Source organism: Typopeltis vanoorti, chromosome 4 (genome assembly GCF_054136105.1).
Source record: "Typopeltis vanoorti isolate ZY-2024b chromosome 4, IOZ_Tvanoo_1.0, whole genome shotgun sequence".
Lineage (NCBI taxonomy): Eukaryota > Metazoa > Arthropoda > Arachnida > Uropygi > Thelyphonidae > Typopeltis > Typopeltis vanoorti.
In genome coordinates, this window is record NC_143552.1 from 82,476,875 (window position 1) to 82,502,025 (window position 25,151).

At 34.8% G+C, this 25,151-nt stretch overlaps 2 protein-coding genes across 4 annotated transcripts in view; one reads left to right on the forward strand and one right to left on the reverse strand.

The window, feature by feature from the left end:
• The window catches only part of LOC150107453 (protein tyrosine phosphatase type IVA 1-like), a 185,211-nt gene extending 166,913 nt beyond the window's left edge, over nt 1-18,298 (reverse strand). The window contains exon 1 of the mRNA XM_090391883.1: nt 18,279-18,298. The gene's annotated coding sequence lies outside the window, so the exon portion shown is untranslated. The remainder of the gene's footprint in view (nt 1-18,278) is intronic.
• LOC150107455 (uncharacterized) lies at nt 813-24,909 on the forward strand. Of its 3 annotated transcripts, none has more exons than XM_090391880.1 (5): nt 813-924; nt 1,484-1,617; nt 18,300-18,987; nt 22,918-23,066; nt 24,314-24,909. In XM_090391880.1, the coding sequence occupies exons 3-5, from the start codon at nt 18,305-18,307 to the stop codon at nt 24,493-24,495; spliced, it is 1,014 nt and encodes a 337-aa protein (XP_090248006.1). In that variant the 5' UTR covers nt 813-924; nt 1,484-1,617; nt 18,300-18,304; the 3' UTR covers nt 24,496-24,909. The 3 variants fall into 3 exon arrangements, with proteins under 3 accessions (XP_090248006.1, XP_090248005.1, XP_090248004.1); XM_090391879.1 differs by having other exon boundaries at nt 814-924; nt 1,484-1,632; XM_090391878.1 differs by lacking the exons at nt 813-924; nt 1,484-1,617 and adding an exon at nt 15,289-15,429.
• Nucleotides 24,910-25,151: the final 242 nt, after the last annotated feature.

Sequence of the window (25,151 nt, forward strand, 5' to 3'; positions counted from 1 at the left end):
CGCTGATATTTTTCGATTGGATTAGGTTAGAGCAAGTTTTCCCAAACTTTTTTTTTTACTTGGCCCGGTTATTTTAATATTTCATCTTCGTGACCCACTAAAATTTTTATGACCAATAGGTAAAATAAAACAGATTTGAATGTTCATAGAGTTACTTTACTGAACAAAGAGACTGTGAAATGGCGACGAGGAAGGAGCGCTTTTTTCGTCTCTATTAATTAAATTATTTATTCATTAGTCCCGATTAAACGCTATTTACTTGTATTTTAGAGTTTCGTGAAAAAAAAGAAAACCCAAAAACGAAACACCTAAGTTTTCGAGAGTTTTTTTAGGCGATCCGCCATTTAGCTTTCGTGATCCGGTGCCTGGTCGTCACCCACCATTTGGGAAACGCTGGTTAGAGGATCAGAAGGCGCAACGAAACCAGTCATTAGGGATAACCTTCAATGTTCTGAAGTCAACGCACATAACCCATTTCCTTTATAAATCCCAGTATCCAAATGTTGTCAATGGAGTTATGTATAAGCATGTGGGTTTTCGTTGTTCCAAATTAGGAATAAAGTACGTACGCCCGTCATTGTAATGTAAACAGCTTTTACTTAGTTCTTAATTGCGCTTATTCATAAATAGACAAGATGGATTTCGCTTACAATCACGAACAATTCGTGCTGTTGTCATTATAGTTTCTCATCTGATACGGTATATATAATTGTGAAATCTCTTTACTCATGAGTCTTCTACCGTTTGAAAACATTTCCAGGAAAGTCCGAAGTAATTAAAGAACAAAAACAAATAAATCAAAACTGCAGTTTCTGATAAACTATTCCTAATAGCGAACGTAATCTAATTGGTCCATAACTAGTTCCTTTTTCCACTCTTTATTACAGCTCCACCTACTGCATTGAGAAGGATACACGAGGCAAGGTAAGTAGTAGTTGAGCTATAATAACAGTACTCCGATATTTAATACTTGCGTGCATGTACATGGCAGGTTGAAAGCGCTAACATTGGTTTGTATTAATTTACTTGCCTGTGTTTAGATTCAGATATGTTGCTGAAAACATAAGTAGCGTTTCATATTAACTTTGTAGGTCTGAATTATTTCTTATTAGAAAATAACCGAAGTAGTTAAAAAATGCTAGTTATGACGCAACAGAATTGACAGCACCAGCTGTCAATGTACAGGAAATTTCGCCATACAGGAAACGTGACAAAGAAATGGAAGGTGTAGCTAAAGCGAGCTGTACCAACTACAGTAGAACGGGGGAGGGGAAACAGATATTAATATTGTATTTATTTTCACCACTGCGGCGCCATGGTACTTGTTATTAGTGAAAATTAGTACACAACATCTGCATTTTTCAGTTTCGAAAACATATTATAAATATTTAGAAAAATGAAATGCAAAAGAAATAAAACAACATACTAGTTTAGGTGTCATGTTTTAATTAGCTATCACACGAATTTTCATTTCCCTTAATAGATTTTTCTGATGTGAGTCCGCTGGCAAAAATGAAATTCTTTTCACAGCTGTCTGGTGAATAGATAATGCGATTGCAGAAAGTGCCAACACCTACGTGAGATTTAGGAAGAAATCCGGCGCCTTACTGGAAATTTGTTAGTACTATTCAGGTATCAGAAAATTTAATTCATGTGTTTAGTTACAATACACAAGAGTTTTAATATTATATGTATTTAGCTGTGCCACTAATTCAAATATTCAAGATAAATTCATTTATTTGATCGAGAGGACGAGGGAATACAAATTTGACTCAAAAGTGCGCTCCCTCTGATATATCTTAAAAGGTATTTCATATCAGTAATGTCGTGAACAGTTACTCTTTAATAAAGAAATTAATAACATCTCGTCCTATCCTTGGCTGGATGAGAATGATCCTTTGTGAAAACAGTTCTTGTAGTGTAGATATATATTTCAAAGTGGGATTCGTTATTTATTTGACTGCACCCTAATTAGCAATTCCAACATTCTGATTAAGACTTTTGGATGGCCAGGTCAGTTCCAGAAGTGTTTCTTCAAACTAGGGGCTCATGCTCTGCTATACGGACAATGAATTGCAGAGCTGAACGAACATGAAGGAGAGATTTCTATGAAACTGACACTGTGCAAGTCGCACGTTAAAACAGTATTTCGGCATTATAAATTTGAGTCTTTGGCATTATGAACGTTGGTTTCAAGCTGAATCACAAAAAAGTAGATCGACATTATGATACTTATTCCTCAAAGTTGAAAAAGAAGAGAATGATTTGTAAACAAATCATTCTCTTCTGGAAAAAATGTTATAAAATGGATTGCAGCAGTAATTTGCGTTCTCCAAGCATTTTCCAAAATTCGAACTCAACTGCAAAACTCAAATAATATACAATATAGACTCTGTCTACACGGGACCCACACATGTCTACACGTGAATTTCTACATTCTGCAAAGTGCAAAATGATTTGATTCTTGGAGAGACGTGATGGGATTTGGAGTGATGCATATGTGCAACAACCAGCACAAAGAGAAGACCCGGAACATCCTACTGATGCATGTACTTGGGCAATTTCTTGACATCTGGAGATTCAATCTCAGTTTTAGTGGGGACATCGACAAGAATAGTGCAAACACCCTTATCTGGGTTCACTGATCCCTATTCATAAGTTTTTCTTTGTTAACTAGCATAAATTTTAACTATTGTACCACTCTCTCTGTCTTCTGTCTTTTCACAATATCAGCTGAAGCTTTTTTTCCTTTTTTTTTGAGTAGATGAACTTAGAATCCGAATTGGATATACGCTGAGACAGATAATATTGAGGCGAGCGTGTTATGTCTATCAAGAGAATGTGTTCATCAGCCATTCTGTGTTTTGTGGATGGGCAAACTCGAATTTACGGAATAACAAACACTCCATCTCCGTTTCTGACTGGATTAACTTTACCCTACCTAAAAAAATCTAAAAATCTTCCTCTCATTCTTGACAAGATTTGAGCGACGTGTATATAAAATATACATAGTGCTACTTAGTTTCTCTGTTTAGTTTGTTTTAAAATCGAACTACGTTTGTGTTTTTGTATATATTTTATATGCTATATTTTTTTGTCTACATAATTTTATGTTGCATTTCTTACCTGTATATATGTGTGTTTGTAATCATGTATAGTATATACTCGTAAGCTGTCTGTAATGTTATGCATTCTGTGATATGGCTGAGCTGTGGTTCTTAGGTTATCATATCATTTTTCGAAAATTATGCACTACAAAAATTTAGAATAAACTGACTAGTAATCATCTAAATTCAGCTAACCAATCACGATAAGTTGTTTATTTCGTCTTAAATAATATTGATACATTTGGTATTTTCAACATCTTTTCATTATCTCCCCCTTCATGTACATGTTAGGAAGTGCATGTTAACAGTTCATGTTAGGAAGACCTTTGATTCCGCAAATCACCCATTTTTACTATAAAAGCTATACACAGTTGTAATATTCTTTTTAAAAATTAGAAGAAAAACAATATAAAGTGCATTTAATAACTAGCCAACCGTAAAACAGCAGCTCTTCGGCGAATCACAGCCAGACCCAATCTTTTATTTAGTATTTATAAATTTGTTTAGTAAAGTAGCACAAATCTCTCTGACTTATTTCAGATGATGCGGCAATAGTATACAGTGATGATACCATAGGTCAGCCTCACGACATAACTGAATCCGACTTACTGATAACAGAGACATTTTATCAGAAGCAGATTATACTTAAACATAAGTGGGCTGGTTGGAATTACGAAAGCAAGATAGGCTCGAGACAGACTACTATATTACGTCTATTAATTCTATATAGTTTTATGGTGGGTTTGCCTGTTTTGCAGGACGAAAAATTCGAGTTTCCAAGGTAAAAAAAATCCTGCCATCTCCGCAAGAGAAAGGCTAACTCACTTTCATTTGAAGAGCCTTATAAAGTTCTTCGTTTCTTAGACGGGATTTAAACAGAATTATTTTCAATTGAAAGTCAAATACTCCAGATTCAGTCATTTTATTAATATTTAATAAAGAGGATGAGATATGTCGTGTTCAAATTTTAATATCTGAAATAAATTATACAAGGAAATTTCCGTGAACATTCTTTGACTCAGTATTATAGTATGAACTACGTAAGTCATTGAATAATTACGAAACAAGCGTACACAACTCATTCACTATTCACAAAATATTAATTATTTATCGAAGGTCGTTTTAGTATAAAAATTTATCTTACTATCCTAGGGATAAAATTATAAATTAACATTCAGTATGAAAGCTTGTCAAACGCAATTAGTTCAGAACGATCACTTTTACTTGAGACATCTGTCTATCTATACAAAATTCTGGCATTCTTAATATAAATTAACATTAGGGCATCAACAATACCTGACTAATGATATGAGAAAATAAAACAATTTAGTTTACAGCTACTATGTAGAAATAATTTAAAGAAAGATTTTGCCTTCTTAATTCCCAACTTAAATAACAGTCTCCATTCAAGGAGAATAGCCTTTAATGTTTTAGCTTATGCTGAAGAACCATGTCCAAACAATAATCAATTCAGAAGACCTAATTAGGTTACAATTATACGGTTTTAACTTGTTTTTAATATCCGAAATATATTTTGTCTCATCTTGTATTGTTTTATTTTTGTAATTGTACTATCGTTTAATTTATTAATTAAAATAATATCTAAGATTAGAGGAATTTTTTCTCTATGTTCTTTTGAATGAATAATGAGTCTTACGGAAAAGCGATATTAATTAGAACGAATCAGTTATTGAGTTACTATTCAGCCATTCCTAAAAGAAGTATGAAGAAATAAAAAGAGGAATTATTATTTTTTTAATTCTGTTATAGATTCGTCCTCAGGATGAACAGTGGTACTTTCCGAGGAAAATCCTCTGCACATTTGCCTGACTTGGAAGAGAGGAGATTTTTGCTGCGATTTGAGACTATTTAAGAGATTCTCCCTAAAATGGTGTCACTCTTGGTGAAGGGGAGAATAACGTTGAATGATATTACGTCACAAAGCCAAAGCATTTTTCTTGAAAAATTTGAATTTTGATATTACAGTCAATCAGCAACTTAATGAGTCAGCAAACAGCATATTTTAAAGATCTTAAAAAGTCATTTAAAATATTCAAACAAAAATATATGTACTATTGGACAAGAAATTTTAAAGTCAAAACTTTTATATTTGCTGTTTTTTTTTTTTTAATTTGGGGGATGACACGGCAAGCTGAAAAGAAAAAGGAGGAGAAGGATCCAAGATCCAAGATCACCCCCCCCCTAAAAGTGTGACAATGGTGAGTCAGAAGCAGATGATACCAGCTTCCAATGTATACTGGTTTTATTCCAACCGAAAAAAAAATATGGAGTAGGGGATGGGGGGGGGTTAAAATATGGCAATAATATGCAATTTCTGGATTTAATGAGAGGATTAAGCAAACACAAGTAAATCATGTTTAACAAATTAATGTGATAAAAATGTATTAAGAAAAGTATAGCTTGTGAATGAGACAAAAAATACGAAGAATTCTCTTGTACATGAGAGAGGCTGTTGATGTAGCAACTAATATAAAATATCGGTTTTGGCCATCTTTCATAACTACCTATGGTGTGTATTCGTGCGTGAGTGCATGTGTGTGTGTGTGTGTGTGTGTGTGTGTGCAACAAAGAGAAAGATGTCACATTTATCACCATTCCTCTCAATGATATTGCATGCTTCCAATTCCTGAATTTGTTAACTAAATAAAAATTAATCTTTATGAGAGAACAAGATATTTGAAAGAATAAGTAAAACTTCGTGACTTGTAACTTACGTTCTGAAAAAGACCAAAAATATTTAGTAGGCTAAACTAAGTAGTTTCAAAAAGATCTTCAACTGTATCCGAGAAAACGAAAGTGAGAGGAGAAAAAACTATGAAGAGAGGATTAAGCAAACACAAGTAAATCATGTTTAACAAATTAATGTGATAAAAATGTATTGAGAAAAGTATAGCGTGTGAATGAGGCAAAAAATACGAAGAATTCTCTTGTACATGAGAGAGACTTGAAATCAATAAATACAGGTATTTATTGATTACAAGATTTCCTCAAACGGAGTAATATAGAGGAAATGTTACCCATTTCATTAAGAACACTGGCATGTCTACCATTCAGAATACTTAAGAGATATTATCTGTTATCTGTTAGCTAATATAAGTAAGTACTCTACGAAATTAGGACAGGACTCGACACCTGCACGAAATACTTCTTTATCTCGAAGTTTTAAATAATATTTTCATCAACTAAGTTATTATATACTTTTCAAATCTGAAACGTATACGACAGGATGCCAAATAACGTTTTTGCTTACGAAACTGTCCACTAGTTCCGCTCTTTTGCACAGTCAACGCTTCGGAATTCCCCACAGATTAGGCTCTTCCTGTTGCTTTTGAGTTATCATTTGTTTTTGCACCTCTTCTCAGAAGACGATAATCCCATTCTTAAAAGTGATATCTGTTTTCCCCAACTTTCTACGTATCTGCTATTTTCCATGTTCATCTACAGTTGCACAAGAAATGTGTCCTGTTTAAAATTCTAATGTTTATTGCTCGTATATTTTATTACACCTCACACTATTCGATAACATATGCTATGCCAGTTATAGAATACTCGAGGTTTCTCAATCTTATTGCGTTTAATCCAACGCTTGGGCTAAAATGTAGGGTTGGTATGAGATATAATTATCCAGAAATGTCGAATAAGAAGCACTCCGTAGGGAACATACTTTTATGAATCAAGACGTAACATACAGAGGACAGCATGGCTTTGTGAAGGGTAGATCATGCCTCAGTAACTTGCTCAAGTTTTATAACAAGGTGACGGCTGAACTGGATAAGGGAAATGGGTTTACAGTGATACTGCTGGACCTGGCAAAGGCGTTTGACAGGCTACCACATGGAATTCTGATCCGTAAACTACAACATATGGGAATGGATATAGGGTTGGTGAGATGGATAGCTGGGTGGTTGATGGAGAGATATCAAAGAGTAGTTTATTCAGGAGTAGAGTCCAAAAAACGGCCTGTGACTAGTGGTGTGCCACAGGGTTCTGTTCTTGGACCACTGCTGTTTAATCTGTTCATTAATGATATAGGGAAGGGTCTAAGTGGGACAGTTCATTTGTTCGCCGATGATGCAAAGTCGGGTAGGGCGATAGTGAATGCAGAAGATGTCAAAGTCTTGCAAGATGACTTAGATAGATTGGAGTTCTGGACTAAGGAGAATGGATGTCAATTTAATGTGACAAAATGTAAGGTTATGCATTTCGGAGTGAAAAGATTAGCAGCAGTATACCACATTGGTGGAACTGTACTCCAAGAGATTGATGAGGCCAGGAACTTGGGAGTGTTAGTGGATAGGGAGATGAAGTTTAGGGGGCACATTGCAAAAGTAGCTAAATCAGCTCATCAACTCACATGGTTGTTGAAAAATACCTTGACGAGCAGAGAAAAACAAGTTATTGTACCTCTGTACCGAGCTCTGATAAGACCTCATCTCGACTACTGTGCCCAGATTTGGTCACCTCGGTTCCTTCTTGATGGGGAGGAGGTTGAGAGGATCCAGAGGCGAGTGACTAAGATGATAGCAGGTCTATGGAATGAACCATATGAGAACAGGTTGAAGATTTGTGGGTTGCAGAAACTAGTTGATAGGCGGAAAAGGGGAGACATGATTGAGACATTCAAATTGCTAAAAGGATTCTATAGGATTAATTCAGATGATATTTTTGAGATCAGGACTGGTGGTGGGAGAACTAGGGGACACCCATGGAAGCTGGGCAAGAGCGTGGTTAGCAGGGGTGTTAGAGCTGGGTTCTTTACTTTTAGAGTGGTAAATGAGTGGAATAAGCTGCCAGAGTCTGTTGTGGGTGCTATGACAGTGAGCGAGTTCAAGGCAAGGTATGATAGATACTGTGAGAATGTTGAACAGCTGCGTGAACATGATGTTTAGGGCCTCCCTCGATGAGTTTAAGGACTCCTGGAGTAGTCCGTGGTAATAATAATAATAATAATAATAATAATAATAATAATAATAATAATAATAATAATAACATTAAGATATCGAATCTAACCTTACCCCAGAAAGGTAATACAACACCATATTCAGTCCTGAAGATATTTTCAGGCGCAAACTTTGTTTGCTGACACTTGGATAAAGGATTAAACAAAATTTATTATAGACTAACCAAGTGAAAAATAAACTTTCAACATCTTTCTCTAAATCCAGAGTAATTTAATAAAAAAAGGTGGCACACCTTTTGGAAACTCCTATAGGTAAAGATGACCTCGCTATTGCTTCTGCCTGGTATCTCCACCACTGGGCCTGGCTCCCGCTGAAGAGACCTCAATGAAGGTCGAAACTAGTCTGGGTAGTGGCCAATCCCTTAATGCATAACATTATACGTACATATCCGCAAGGAGATGTGTTTTGCATTATGATAATGCATTATGTAATGGTAGCTTGGTCCACCTTTGCTGCGAGTTTCCCGGTGTTGTACTACCTTACCCCAGTAAGGTAGTACAACACCATATTCAGTCCTGAAGATATTTTCAGGCGCAAACTTTGTTTGCTCACACTTGGATAAAGGATTAAATTAAATTTATTAAGATATCGAATGTTTACGTTATTTATGCTTTTATAGCATTCAAAACGTTCCTATTATTGCTTGGTCATCAGCAAATCACATTAATGCTTTGTAGATGACCAAGCAATAATTAGCACCTGTCTAGCCCAATCGCTAGCACAACACAACGTTTTCTATTTGGCTGGAAAACACGGGGTTCGTTAATATGAAGAATTCTAGTGAATTCATATCAGACTGGTTGAATCAACCAGTTTGATATGAATATGGCATACTTTTTTTTTCATCAGGAAAGTTAGGTTTTATTTTTAACACACACACACACACACACACACACACACACACACACACACACACACACACACACACACACACACACACACACACACACACACACACACACACACACACACACACACACACACACACACACACACACACAAATTTAAGATAAAACAGTTTTAAGATTTATCTAACATTTAAGATAAAAACAAATTATATATTAAATGCAATTGAAATTGCATTTAATATATAATTTGTCGCATGTGCATCCTCATGGTAATCACTTTCATGATATCAGATTAGTAGAAGAAAAACATATTTGAACCTAGAATCAATGTTTGGCACAGGCAAATAATATATATATTTTTTTTAAATCCAGATTTTTAACTCAACTCAGAAAAATGTACCGTTGTCTCCGTTGGTCTATAATCGTTCGTCGAATTTCACTCATCTTCCGATTTTTAAAAGTTAGTACTAAAATAATTCCGTCCTCTTCCTTTGAGGAATGAAAAGGTTAGCGAATATACCATACATGCACCAATAAGATAGTTCCACTGAATATATGAATCAAAGCGTAATAGGGTGCCGTGATTCGGTTTTTACGTACCCTCCAGGTAGGTTCGAAGCTTCCTGCGGTATGGCTACACGTTAATGTCTTCAAATTGCAGATGGATTTCATCGCTCGGTGTTTTTTGCTTAGTGGATACCTAAAGTGGCTGAAAAGTTTTCAATGTTTGGTTTTTAGAGCAGGAGAAGTGGTGTATCAATCCTTAGCCCACTCAATGATAAAGTACGATAGAACTAAAGCCTTTGGTTAATAGAATTTTTCATTAAAATTATTCTTGACAAAAGAAAAATAACTTACGAAGTGGCATACTAACTGTAGATTAGAGAAGTTCCTCTTCTTTAGAGGATATTATTTTTTGTTATTTAAGAACGATATAGACATCATACACATGCCTCCTAATTGATTATGAATATGAATAAGAACACAGAGTAAATACGAGGGTGATCGGAAATGTTCTCGGCCTCGACCATAGTATCGGCAAGATTTTTTTTTCTAAGTTGATACATCTGTCATAAGCATCCATGTGAAATTGCAAGTCATTCTATCAAGTAGTTTGCTTTTTTATACAGTTGTCTGAAGCAAAAGTGTTGTCTGTAGCCCTTGAAATGAATAAAATTGAGTATCGTGCGGTTTTAAAATTCTTTGTAAAAGAAGGTTTAACGCCAAAAGAAATTCATTCGAAGTTCATAAAAGTTTATGGGCACTCTTCTCCTTCGCTTTCGACAATTAACAAATGGGCTGCCGAGTTTAAGCGTGGCCGTACCGACCTTGAAGATGATCCACGTGAACGACGTCCAAAAAGTGTAACAACACCAGAAATCATTGATATGGTATTGGATGACCGGCGAGTCAGAGTGCGTGAAATTGCTTAGACTATAGACATTTTAAAAGAACGTGTAGGATATATTTTGCATGAAGAATTGCAAATGAAAAAGCTTTGCGCAAGATGTGCCGTGCTTGGTCACAGCAGATCAAAAACGCACTCGCATGAAAATCTCAATGCTTGAAGCGTTTTAACAAGAATAAAACTGATTTTGCGTCGATTTATTACTATGAATGAGACACGGATTCACCAGAATCCAAACAGCAGTCAAAACAGTGGACAGAAGCCGGATGTTCAGCGCCAAACACAAAGTCGATTCCATCAGCAGGAAGGGTCATGCATCGGTGTTTTTGGATGCTAAAGGCATGTTGTTTATTACTTATATTGAAAGGATAAAACAATAACCAGGGAATATTATTCCGATCTTCTAACCAGACTAGACGAAAAAAGTCGTGAGAAAAGATCCGGTTTGCAGAAGAAGAAAATCATCTTTCCTCAGGATAATGCATCTGCCCATAAAGGTGTTTGACAATGGGAAAATTAAGGGATCTGCACTATGAATTGTTGGAACATCCACCCTATTCCCCAGATTTGGCTCCCTCTGACTTCTATCTCTTTCCAAAACTAAAACTCTTCCTTACTCATCAGCGTTTTTCTTCGAATCAAGAGGTGATTGCAGCTGTAGAGGGGTATTTTGCAGCTCTTACTGAGAATCATTACAGGGACGGGATAATGGCTCTGGAGCACCGCTGGCATCGTTGGAATAAATGTATTAGTATTAAGGGAGATTATGTTGAAAAATAAAAATAATTTTGAAATTATAAATTCGTTTTTTCACTGTTAGGCCGAGAACTTTTCAGACCACCCTCGTAAGAATGTAGAGCTTGTTCTCCTGTATTCTGACATTACTTTTAATCTACCTCTGCAGACTTACTTGGTAGAGATTAAATACTAATTCATGCTGATATTTCATACAGAGTACTTTGCTACAACATTTTCAGTCGTGACAAAATCGAATGTGCCGCAGTCTTACTTCAAGTAAATACATGCTTTTTATTTCTTGAAGTATATTATCAAAACCATATTAATAAAGAAAAAGTGTATTCGAATCTCGTTAGGTAATTTATAATTTTGTTATCAAAGTTATAAATCAATGATAACAACACGGCTGAAAGCTTATATTTACACATAGCATTTTGAAGGAGGTATGTAAACATCAAAGTTGTACAACCCTTAAAAATTCTATATGTGATATATAATTTTCACTTACAATTTAGATTTTCTTTTGTTCTTTCATGTAATCGATTATTGGGCCCTCTAACAGCGTAAAAGAAAGTACTTTGCAAATATATAAGAAAAAAAACGGATTCAATAGTTTGTTTTCACAATCTATGAATGCATCACGAACTTCTAAATGATTATTTCTTTATTTATTTTTATCAAAACTTCCTTCTGTATCAGTACAGAACTTCCATATGAAAACTGTTCCAGTCATCGAATTAACTAGCATTCAATTTATCTTCGGTTTTGATATACTGTATGTGCTGGCCTAGTTGGAAGAGTGATTATCAGTTCTTTAATCAATAGACTGTAAATTCGAATAAAGTCGTGAACGAGAATGTTTGTGATTTATATGTAATAGATGTAAGATAAATTTCATCGCCTGGTTTGAGACCATCACCACCACCCTCTTATCGGAGGGCTGAGTGGTTTGTAAAGTTCCATGTTTGGTCTCTGGAACAAGGTTTCTGGATTACGTGAAATAAAAATACACAAAAATAAATAAATAAAATAAAATATATAAAAAATCCTTAATAATTCACAGTATTAATGTACAATAGGTTTATAACCAAAATTTTGCAGGTGGGAAACATGAAGAATATGTAAAGACATGTATGAAATATACATTAAATCACACAGAATCCGTAGATAATCTTGTGTCATCTCGCAATAAACTGCCAAGACCGGTTGTTTCTCGTATCAAAAGTCATAGCCTCTTAGATTTTTTGTTTTATTAAGGTCCACTTCTTCTTCATCTTCTAGAGAAGCAGGGCAAAGGGTTTATAAGTATGCTGAACATATATAATTAAGGAAAGAAATTCGTGAAAGGAAGTGGTGTTTAACACTTCGCTGCATATTTGACTAGTTGAAAAAACATCTCGTATTACCAGTTATATTGCATACTGGCCTGCTTTTGAACTCCGGTTTTTCGATGAATAAATTCTAAACATAGGGAAAACTATTAATGTACACACACACACACACACGCACGCACGCACGCACACACACACGCACACGCACACACACACACACACACACACACACACACACACACACACACACACACACACACACACACACACACACACACACACACACACACACACACACACACACACACACACACACACACACACACACACACACACACACACAGTATATATGTAACTTTGCATAACATTACCTTAAAAACGAAAAACATTTTACATATTTTTATTTTTTTATTGTTTTCAACAGATTATAGGATCGTCTATCAAAGAATGACATGTGCTCTATTAGTTGAGGAACCCTTTTTAGGAACTTTTTTTTTTTTTAATGATAGTGAGTTAGCGTTCTCATATACAGTAAGGTTAGCAAGCAATGCGCATTTTAACTTCGCAAAACAGACAAATTGCATTTGTGAAAAACGCACACACTATTTACAGATAGAGAAAATTATTTGGGAATAAGAGCTAATTGTCATGTACTTCAGATTCGATTTAGGATGTAGCATGAAACAGAACGTTACGAAAGAGAACTATTTTAATTGTTTTAAAAAATACTTTTGTGTACAACTTTATCAATAAAAATTTGAAAACTTCTATATATTAGTATGACGGAGTTATCACCTTGGCTTTTCAAATCCGTGTAGGTCAGACGAGCCACGCTAGAATCTATGGCCTGTAAACCAAACATGGTCTTTCGATATCTGAAATTATTATATTTCATTAAGAAAAATAAGACAATAACGTATTTTATACTTTTAAAAACAAGCCATTGGTTGTCTGATAGACATCAAAGAGTTGTGTAGGAAGGAGCAATATTGAGGTAAAGAAAAGTTACTAGTGGATGGGCTCTGTGCTGGGACCACTACTTTTCAACTTATATATCAATGATATTGTCACTAAAATACAAGGAGATATTCAATTGTTTGCGGATGACGTGAAGCTGGGGAAGGTTATTGAGAGTAGTGCTGATGTAGTGGCTCTTAAGGAGGATATGAATAAGCTGGAAATATGGGAAGATGAGAGGGAATCTCATTTTAATGTTGCAAAATGTAAGGTTTTGAATTTTGGGAACTGCAGATGGGTTACTTTATAAGGCTTTGATAAGACCACACCCGGATTATTGTGTGCAGATTTGGTCTCCTGGGTTCCAAGGGGATAATAAAGCTGTGGAAAGGTTGCAAAGAATAGGTGCAAAGATTATATCTGGATTATGGGACAGATTGCGAGTATGTGGATGGCAGACTGGTTAACAGGAGAAAGAGGGGTGATATGATAGAGGTCTATAAACTTTTGAATGGGTGTTATAGCATTTGAATGGGGTAAGCGCTAGGTTTTTCTCCCAGAGAGCAGTGAGTGAGTGGAATCATTTGTTCTTATGGGGGGGGCAGTGAGTGCATTTAGTGTAAATGAATTTAAGGGAAGGTATGATAGCTGGTTTGTGTGATTTATAGCCTCCCTCGATGAGGCCTTGACTCCCTGGAGGTCTCAGTTCGGGACCATACTCTCCTTCTTCAATGTCCATGAAAATCAACGATAGAGTTAGGACAGTTATCTGCGACGGCTAAGGATGGAAACGGCTGCCCACAAATTTAAAAAAAAAAAAAAACTACTCACTTTAAGAAATAAAAAGAATTAGCGTATTTTTTTAAATGAGAGAAATGTATATTCATTTCTTGGAATAGACTGTAATATTGTCGAGATATTTAAAAACAAAATAAAATAGTTGAATATTTATGGTCGAATATCACTGATTAAGCTGACATTGCAATTTTCTAATAGCTTTTGGTCTACCTCCATCATGAAATGAATTCTGCATTTCTGCTGGACCTTTTCCCTACAACCTCCAAGACTCATCGTGGGATGAGTCTTGGAGGTTGACATCATGAGTCTTGACTCCATGGAGGTTTTTATAATAATAATAATAATGAGAGAAATGCACATTCATCTTGGAATAGATTATAAGGCGTTGAGGTATTTAAAAACAAAATAAAAATATATTTTATGTAAATTACATAAGTGAAAACTGAAAATATTATTCAATTTGTTAACAATTAAATAAAATTATTAAAATACGATATTTTTTCCATTTTTCTTTTTGATTACTTATGTTCATATTTGAATTAAAAGGCTGTAGGTTCGTAACTTACTATGGCGCGGGTGTTTCGGCGTAAAATTGTATGTGGTAGACTATTTTTGTCACTCAGACCCCCCTCCCCCCCATCCCCGCTTATCGCAGGAAGAAAATAACTTAATAAAAGTACCAGATTTGGTCTTTGAGGATCTCAGCTTGTCTGACACTTAATTACAGTTACAAATGTACGATTTACAACCTTTTGTAGGTAGGATTCACATTACATTTAGAGCAAGCACGGCAAACAGTCATATCTAGTTCAAGTAGCTAACTCATGGTGCGGGCAGATAATAAACAGGACGGAGCAAATATTCACTTTGTGACAACAATGGAGACCTTTTAAATATTGCGAACTAAAGAGTAACTACAACAGTTCTAACGAGATAATACCGGAAAGTTGCGATAAAGTATGCAAGAAAGAAAGCACGTGTTCGTAGTATTATAGAGAGATAAGATAGCCTGAAACAAATGGATGAAAACTTCTTTATCTGTAGAAAACAAACATTAAACACCTGGCTTGTCTGATCTTTGATACTGTACTATACTGAACTAAGAATAAAGTACACCAACATAGAATTAACAGAACTGAGTGGTGGTATTAGTCAATGGCGTGTTATTTTGTTGATCTCATAACCGCGACGTGATTTTCCAACTAAGAAGAAGAGGAAGAAGAAGAAATATAAAGAAATCCTACTTGTTTATTTACTGCGGTAAGGAAATCTATTTTAATTTTTTTAAAAAATATTCTCTACAAATAATATTTCATAACATTCACAGTTCTGTGAATCCGGAAGCCGTTTTAGTTTTTAATTTGACAAGGAAATGTTTTAACGTTATACGCTTAATACATGTTATTACGTCATATTTATTCGATTAATTACCTTTAACTGTACGGTACCACTGTAAATATAAGAATACTTGGAATCAGGTATTCTTATTTGAATCCAATTAAATTGGATCTTCTACTGTAATAACGTTAATGGCTATGCAACATTCGCAAAATTTCAAGTCAATTTTCGAATTTTAGTTGCAACACTGATTTTTTTTCTGGTTTATTCAAGAGTTTCATAAATTTATGACAATTCATATCCATTATTTTTGTGATTGATTTTGTATTTAAGATTAATATAACGTCTTTTCAGTTAATTTTTATTATTATCATCATCATCATCAGACTGGTATGGGATTAAATTACACGTCGTGGATGGTCCTGATTATCAAACACAGTAATCATCAAACAGAACATAAAATCATTTAGTGTCTTCTCACTCACCATACTCCCCCCCCCCATCAACACATTCCACTCGCCAACCTCTGCAAGCAAAAACTATTCATATGCTTATACAATATCCAGGAACTTCCCTCTTGCTCTCTCTCTCTCTCTCTCTCTCTCTCTCTCTCTCTCTCTCTCTCTCTCTGCTCTATGAAAAATCTCTTCGGCATCATTATGGTACTCACTCACCAAGTTATATGCCTCGATCATAACATCTCACTCTTCTTCCTATCCACCAGGGTCTTGAGATATCATTGTCTTCATCTGACCTCCTCATACCACCCTAGTTATTCTTCTGTTCACCTTTTCAACAAGGGACCCTGTAGGCCGTTTATTCTGATGAGATTTGTATTTTGCGCTGCTACATTAGTATTTGTGGAACTTAATCGCAACTTAATTAAATAAAAAATTATTTTCCCTATTTTAAAATTGAATTTAAAATAATTTTAGGCATTAAATATATTATTTGCTATTATTGATTCGCTTTCTTTAATATTTCCTTGCACCATTTTGTATACTTATTTATAGCAGATTTTCTTCGCCTTTGAAACAGGTGTCAAAACGAATATATGAATGATTCTTCTTGGTATAGAGATAGTCATTGATCCTCCTCCTCCCTCCATGACTCGTACAGACTGATCTTAGAAAGCACAAAGGGTAATCCATTGATAGTCTATTATGAAAGTGAGGGGGGGGGGGATTTCTAGTCATGACTTGACATTTAGGTGTGTGTGTGTGCGCGCGCGCGCTATGCGATTTGATTGAATGACATATTTTTCAAGTGACAATAAAAGTACCTTTTTTAAACGGCTTTCAACCTAGAACAACTTGCTGTAATAGTTGTGATTTACAAATTTCTTTATAAATTAAATTTTGGAAATGATAACTGTTTGAATTAAATTTTACTATAAGATATGATAAGCTAGGAAGAAGCAAGCGAATATAGGCTGTGCACAATTCGATTACACAGCATTAGATTTCATACGCTATATATATATTTAATAGTTATATAGAAGCATTATATGTACATCTATTATTATATCATTATTACATAACCCTTCCCCTACAACGGAAACTCAGGACTCATCGCTGGAAGAAACATTACACTGACAACGTAAATGTATCTTCGTCTGTTAACTGTGTGTGTGCGTGCATGTGTGTGTGTGTGTGTGTGTGTGTGTGTGTGTGTGTGTGTGTGTGTGTGTGTGTGTGTGTGTGTGTGTGTGTGTGTGTGTGTGTGTGTGTGTTCTTTAGTTGATTTGCATCTTTTACAGAAGGAAATAAAGTTCAATTTCAGATATTTTTCCTTCTGCAAAAAACACAAATCAGTTTCCGTTTAAGACTAGCTTCTCGCCTTATTGAAAAAACCCAATTCATCGCATAAATTAAAAAACACATAAATAAACACTATTTTGTAGTTATTGCATTCAGTATTTATTCCCTTTGTTTCTTAATGTATTAAGAAAAAAAATCATCTTTGATTTCATAACTTTCTGTTCCCTATTCTTCAGATTATTCTGTCTATTTTCTGACATGTACGATGCGAGCGACCGCCACTTCTAGTGATTTTTTTGTTCGTAAACTACGTATTTACTAGAACAAATTAGCCTTTATTTTGGGTGAAAACCACTGCTTCCATCGTATGAGATCGGCTAACTCACTTTCAGTTCAAAAATTCCCTATAAAGATTCCTATCGTCACAACGAGGATCGAACTTATGTCTTTTAAAATAGGAGAAAATGCCCCGTCATTCTTCTACTAGAGCTATGAAGACAAACCATTAATTTTTTTTACCGGTTTCTTATGTATGAAACTAAATATATTTTTTAAAAATACGCAGAAGTTATTCTAATGGAGCTCTATCAAAAGAAATATCCATTCGAAAGGATTGCAGGATTCTAGAAATAAAAAAAGACTGCATTCAACTACTCATAATAATTCTTTAATCACTGCATAGTTCAATGCCACGCGTGCATTATGTATCTCGGATTCCAACTTCAAAATGGCGATTAAGCCCTTATTAATGGATAATATTTCAGCTGTTTCAGCCCTTCCAAGACAGCGGTAATTTTGAGCACTTAGAAACCAGGTATTTTTTGTTTATTAATATTAAAAATTAATATTAATTTTTGAGTATTATTTCGTCAAATTATCCTTTCACATATGTAATTCAGAAGTGAGTATTTATAAATCGTAAGAATATGCTAAATGCAGTAATTATTTTATTACTGGATTTGAATTATAAATATGGTTATGGAATTATTTACTGAGAAATATAGTTCTTACCTGTTATTTAACTCTTTTCAGAAAATATGACAGTAATTGGAAAGTTGTTCGTATTTTTCACTTACATATGTATGATATCAACAGCAAAGATCGGCTGCCCACCAATTGGTTATCCTGACCTCTGCCGGTGCTCACTAGAAACTCCTTCCAGGGAAACTTTTGAAGTATGGATTGGATGCGAAAATATTAATTTTCTGCCAGTGTTGACGAATATTACTAAAACCATGAAAGGCTATGTAGTTAACGTGTTTGAACTATCAGTATCCAATATCAGTTACTTGCCAAGTAACCTGTTCTTTGAAACTATTACAAAGTCTATCAAAATCCGGGATACTGCTATTAGCCGCTTCACAGAGGGCGGTATCTCTGCATTCTTCGGTCTTGAGAAAATTTTGGAATCTTTATCTCTACGACGCTGTTCACTTGTTGATAGTCTGCAATGGAGAAAGATAAGTGAGCTGGATGAACTCCAAACTCTTGACCTTAGTGATAATGAAATCACTGAAATACCCAGCGGATGGTTTCATTATCCACCCAAAAAAGTAAAATTTCTGTATCTTAAAGGAAATAAGATAGCCAACATTGAAGGAGAGGCTTTGTCAAAAATGTTTAGCTTGGTCATTCTGGATCTCTCTGAAAACCAAATCACAAAGCTAGAACGCAATATGCTTCCATTTCCAGGAAATCATCTAGTTTTCTTGTATTTGAGGTAAGTATAAACGAACATTTCACTCAAAATTATATAAAAACATCCTTTGTCCACATACCCAGTAATATTTAGTAAATCATAAGCTATTGCAATTAATTTTAGAACCATAAATACTTTTTAATATGTTATTAATGGCATTTCTAAAATTGTCTTTATTCTGTGCGGTTTTGTACTTGTGATTTTTTTTTTTTTTCAATTAAAGCACTAATGGGTGTTATAAGATAGTAATGAATTTCTTTGTGAAACAATTACTGAAGAAGAATGCATACCCGTCTTCTGGTGGAATTGATGTGAAACCGGTGATTACAATTAATCCAATTCAGTGGCGCACCCAGAGGGGGGGGGGAGCCCCTGACCCCCCAAAGAAAAAAAAGGAAAAATAACACTACAAAATTTTCCAAAAATCTTTTCCTAATTAAAATTCATTTCTTTTTTATTTATGTTGTGTCGTGTCTTCTATTTCTATACTACTTATGAATTAGCGATCATTGCAGATGCTCAGTCATAGGTCGTATGAGATGCGTAGTGTGTATTCTCAATCGATCTACTCAATTGCCCCCCCCCCCCACCCCAAGATTAAAACCTGAGTGCGCTACTGATCCAATTAATCCACACATAAAACAAATATCAGGGGAAGAAAAATTCAAGGCTACTGAAGGTGTGGATTAAAAAAAAAAACATAAATGTACTCAAGTTAATTTTTTAACCTGAATTCTGAATTCAGGTTAGAAAATTTTTTTTACATAAAATTTTCCTATTACCAATTTTATTAACGTTTTTGGGCAGATGCAGGACACCCGTTTCTGCACTAAAAATAAAGATAGAAATCTTCTAGCGCCTTTCAATCTCCAAAGAGAGTAGACGAAATCTTTAAAACTTAACTAACTTTTTAAAGACAATTAAGAAGCCAGTCTGCATTCTTCAGTCTTCACGGATAGTGATTTCCTACTATGAACGAACAAAAGCTTTCTTGAGATACAGTAGGCAGACAACTTCCTCCATCTTGTGGTACTAAATCCTAGCACTCGTATTATTGTCTATAATAAAGTCACTTCTACGAAGTTTTTTAAATTTTATTTTAGATACGGGGTTAAAATCTAGTATATCACTGGGAACATCCTTAAATTATGTTAAACTTTCGTTTATATATTTATTTATTTTTAGTATCCCTCTACATTTACGCTGTCATTGGTTTTTCCCTTTCAGTCTTTTCCAACCATAGGTGAGTTTGTAGGCATTGCCCACAAAGTATTCCTGATAAGATTTTTACTGGGTAGTTCACCATTGCTTTCCCCCAATCCTCGGGCTCGGGACCGGCATATAGCTGGGACGTATTGATGACTGTAATCCACGTGTGTTCACGAGACCGGCTAACTCACCTTTCGTCGACAGAGATCAGATTAAGGTTCCTCACGTCACTGACTGGAATCGAACCCAGGTCTTTCCGGACAAAGGGCTTCGTCTGTATTGACTGAACTACGGAGGCTCGAAATCTAGTATCCTGAAGGGAAAAACCCTACTTATCCGTGCTCATAGTTTTTCTAATAGGCGACTATTAAAACATATAACGGTCTTTCATCGATCAGCCTAACGCTCCAGAAGCAGACGTTATTTCTATAGGGCTACGCAGGAAAAGCATGCTAATTTCTTTCCAGGAAATGTTTAGTAATGTGCATCATGAATCAGGATGCTGAAGTACTATCTAATTAGCAGTATATCTTTCTAACTAAACTATAAAATAACATTTTATGCATGTGAATGAAATAAGAGTTATTTTGGTATTATTATTAATTTAGGAAATGAAATATTCTAGCTTTGGAAATAATGCTGGATTTAATATCCACTTGATTTTTATAAAATATTCTGGTATTATGAACAAAGTGTTCCTAAAATTAGAAAGTCTGGTGAATATATTCTACCATATCATGGATTCTTGATATAAAAAAAAAGTGAAGCAGAGACAGAACATCAGGTGGCTCAGTCATCCAGGACTATGATATTTTGACCCAAACATGTGCCTGTCATATTTTCCTTCAAACTGACAAAATCTGTTTTCCTAAGAATTCGATGACATTGTGCAACAAGAATTGGTACCTAAGGCATTATTTAACTTGTGAACAATTTTTATTCGGAAGGGTGTGACTCATAATGGAAATTTTGAGGCAAAAGCAACTGGAGAAAACGAGGTTGCCACGATTTCATTCCAAAAATATTCTCCTTTGATTATTTGTATAGAAACTGCTGATCAAAAATGACTCGACTGTTTCTCAACTGATTTACTCTCCGGAATCTAGCTTCTTGCAACATTTTTCTTATTTTTACTACAAAAGGAAGTTTGTACTTAAAGGAAGATGATTTACAAATGTTCTGCAAATGATTTCGATACCAGAGCGAATTCTTTTTCTCAGAATAAACGGAATAATCTCGAAGAAAGATTATAAAAACAGAAACTGTATGTGTGTGTGTGTGTGTGTGTGTGTGTGTGTGTGTGTGTGTGTGTGTGTGTGTGTGTGTGTGTGTGTGTGTATGTGTGTCAACATATAGAATTAAGATAGGTGAAAAACAGACAGTAAATCAATTCCATGTGCATGGGAAACAGGTAATGGAGAAAGTAGAAATCTGTTGATATGCTTCTTGAATTGCTAGAGGTTGTAATCTTTGAAGGAGGCAAAAATAATATCATGAAGAGGAGAAGCTGATAATAAATTGACATTCAGGAATAGTTACTCACGTCATTACGGGTTTTTTAAATGAAAGTAGAGGAATGATGGTATTGCTGTAAAGGACGACGTTCCACTAACTGCTTACGCACATTCAATAAAATATTTTTGAATTTATATATAAATTTCAGCTTCATTATGCGATGAGTAATGAAATCGTGAATCACCAGAGGAATATTTGGATTGTAGCTGTTCTTAAAATTTAAATCTGTGTAATGAAATCGTTTCAACTAACTATCTCTCTCTCTCTCTCTGCAGAGAGAGAGACGAGAAGGAGGAGAGATGTCATCAAATAACCGTAATACTCTCTTTTGGAGAGTATTTATAGAGGATTTTAGTGCGCATCATCCAAAATGTGGAAACAATATTACAAAGATTGTCTCCACTTTGGGAATTATATATTATCATCATAATTTGTACAGGTCAGAAATGTCGTGTTGAGTAAAAAAAAAAAAAAAAAAAACCTCAAGGTTTGTGGAAGTGAAAGCTTGACGTGTAAGTTAACCCAAAAAAGGAAATGTAATCATGCCTGAAGATCCGAGTATTAAGTGACATTAGATTTTTCTAGAGAGAGAGAGAGAGAGAGAGAGAGAGAGAGAGAGAGAGAGAGAGAGAAATTAAGCTAGGAATTCGTTGCAATAACATTGAAGTTCACAATTTGTCCTGTCTTCAATGAAGAATAGCAGAGAAAGGAGATTAAACATTGGTTATGGAAGATTGAAGCTTAGAATAATTATTGACTGCAAGGTCTGTCAAATGAAGAAGAAGAAGAAGAATTGGGTGCATTATCAGCAAAGTTACTGAGAGGATTGTGAGCAATATGACTGGGATATATATGGCAGATTCCATATTGTTGTGGATAATGAGCTGGTTGCTGAATAATAAAGAAGTTGTTGTTGATGATCTTCTCCATGATTTCTGAAAGAGCAAATGAGTGAAATGAGATTAGTTAGATGCATGATTTTTTATCATCATTTATTATTATTATTATTTTGAAATTGCCACTTTTCATTATTGAAGGAATTATATTACAGATTATAATACATAAATAATTAACAAATTCATATAAATTATGATAGTATAAACATTATATAAATATAGATGTCTTTGCGAAAATTTAATATACAAAAATATCAGTAAATCACAGATTATCAATAGTGTTGCTCTTCTTATGTTGAGATAAGTTAAAAATAATTTTTGATATTTTTAGTTATAACAACATTGAATCTCTGCCAAAGGATTTCTTCCATGAAATGTATAATCTGAGAAGAGTCTATTTAGATCATAATAAACTCCAGGTAATAGATGAAGACACGTGGAAGCCAGTATGGACTGAACTGACCCATCTGGACCTCCTAGGTAAAAGTTAACTCAAGAGAGTCTCTCTCTCTCTCTCTCTCTCTTTCACACACACACACACACACACACACACACACACACACACACACACACACACACACACACACACACACACACACACACACACACACACACACACACACACACACACACACACACACACACACACAAAGAAATGGTATGGTTGTTGTAACAACTCCATCATTTGAGCACAGCCTACTCAGAAATCTAAGTGTAATTTGAATGTTTAATAAAGGTTGAATCTCATTGTTATCTTTAGCTCAGCAGTTGTGTTGGCATCACGGTTCTGTTGCAGACATCTAACCCGATGTGTCCTACGTGATTTATTAACGAATGCACATTCTATTCGGTAGTCCGTTTGACGGGTGAATCTACTCATAAATGAAACGATTTATATCATCTTTGAGTGTGAAGGTTTTTGTAGTTATGGATCAGTGAGTGGCAACAGCAACAGATTAACACATACAGTATGTACAAGGACTTACGCACATTCAATAAAATATTTTTGAATTTATATATAAATTTCAGCTAATCTGCTTATTTCAGAAAATCTGCTTATTAATTGACAAAGGTTCTCGATGGTTCTATGACGGTTGTCCTGTGGATCAAAGACCATTCTAGGTTCGAATGTAATCGCCAACTGCAGGAACATTTTGTAGCCACTTTTTTTTTTAGCGAGTTCCAGATTTAGTCGATCTTTTAGCGAAAGCGAATATTTTTTTTTTTTTTTTAAATTCCAGAAACCCGGGTTTAAATCCCTGGACAGCCAAATCGAGTAGAACATGAATGCATACGAATAAATACTACGCAGGGATTCGGAAACATCGCCTCTCATCTAGCACGCCGTGAGAATGCACTCAACATCGGCGGCGATGGTATGAGATCAAAATTAACTGCCTCCAGATTTCAAAAAGTTAATACTTAAAGTGTGTTTGATTCTTTAATAATATAATATTATAGCAAACAATGAATTTTACATGTATGAACAGTTTGATTAACTATAATAAAACGTGAATGTAAACAGAATATGATTATGTAGTCAGTATCTAAAAATATCGATGCAATATCTAGACAACACTATCTATTCAAAACACATAAAGAAAGTGATAGGTTATCAATCCAGATATTACTGATATATCTGGATTGTCAATCTAAATATCACTAATATGCTATTATTTAATTTTAATTTATTTATAGTATGAAAACTCTTAATTTTTCTATTCTAGGGAACAACATCATTTGCAACTGTTCCATTCAGTGGATGAGTTACCTTAGAAATCCTACTTATTTATACGGATGCTGTTCCAGTCCCGAGGTCGTGAAGGACGTTCATCTGTTTTCGCTTTGGCCATGGGACTTGAACTGTACGCGGTCATTTGCTGAAGAATTCATAGAGAACAAAGCATAGCTTATATGAACTAATAGGCAAAACTAATGTTTACTTTCACGTTCTCCGATAAAGAACATGTGAGTCAAGTGAAATGTATACAGGACCAGCGCCCGGGATAAGGAGGTGAGCATTTATCCAAGGAGTCAAATTAAAAAGAAAAGCCACCGAATTATAATAGTTTAATTGAAAAGGACCTATTTAAGAATTTAATGGAAAAGTAGATAACTAATTTTTTTTATATCTTAGAAATTCCAGAAAGCAGTGCCCTTCTTGAGTGCATGAAGAGTGCACTCTGGTCTTATTTAAATGTACAGTATTCTTATGGTGCACGTTTATTCTTCAGAAATGCATTAGAAGTTGCATAAACATTAATGTGTACTTGAAGATTGACTAACTTTGTGGATCCAAAGTTAATAAATTGTGTTAATCCCATTTTTATGTTTAAGGATTTCTTTTATACTTTGTTCGTGTACTTTTGTTTTTATGCTTTTCAAGTATTTACTGAACAAAAACAGATGTCGGCATCTTCGTAGCACAATCTAAGGAGAAACGAATACCCTTTAGTTGGAGACGATATCTTTTTAGTTAAAGGGTGAACGAATTTTTGGGTTCAAATCCCTTCTAAGAGGCTAAGAAATTTATTAATAATTTTCGGCTGATATTGAATTGATCAG

Coding starts and splice junctions, on each gene's coding strand:
- LOC150107455 (XM_090391880.1), top strand. CDS start 18,305: ATGACAGTAATTGGAAAGTTGTTCGTATTTTTCACTTACATATGTATG. Junction 18,988..22,917: donor CTAGTTTTCTTGTATTTGAG/GTAAGTATAAAC, acceptor TGATATTTTTAG/TTATAACAACATTGAATCTC. Junction 23,067..24,313: donor GACCCATCTGGACCTCCTAG/GTAAAAGTTAAC, acceptor TTTCTATTCTAG/GGAACAACATCATTTGCAAC.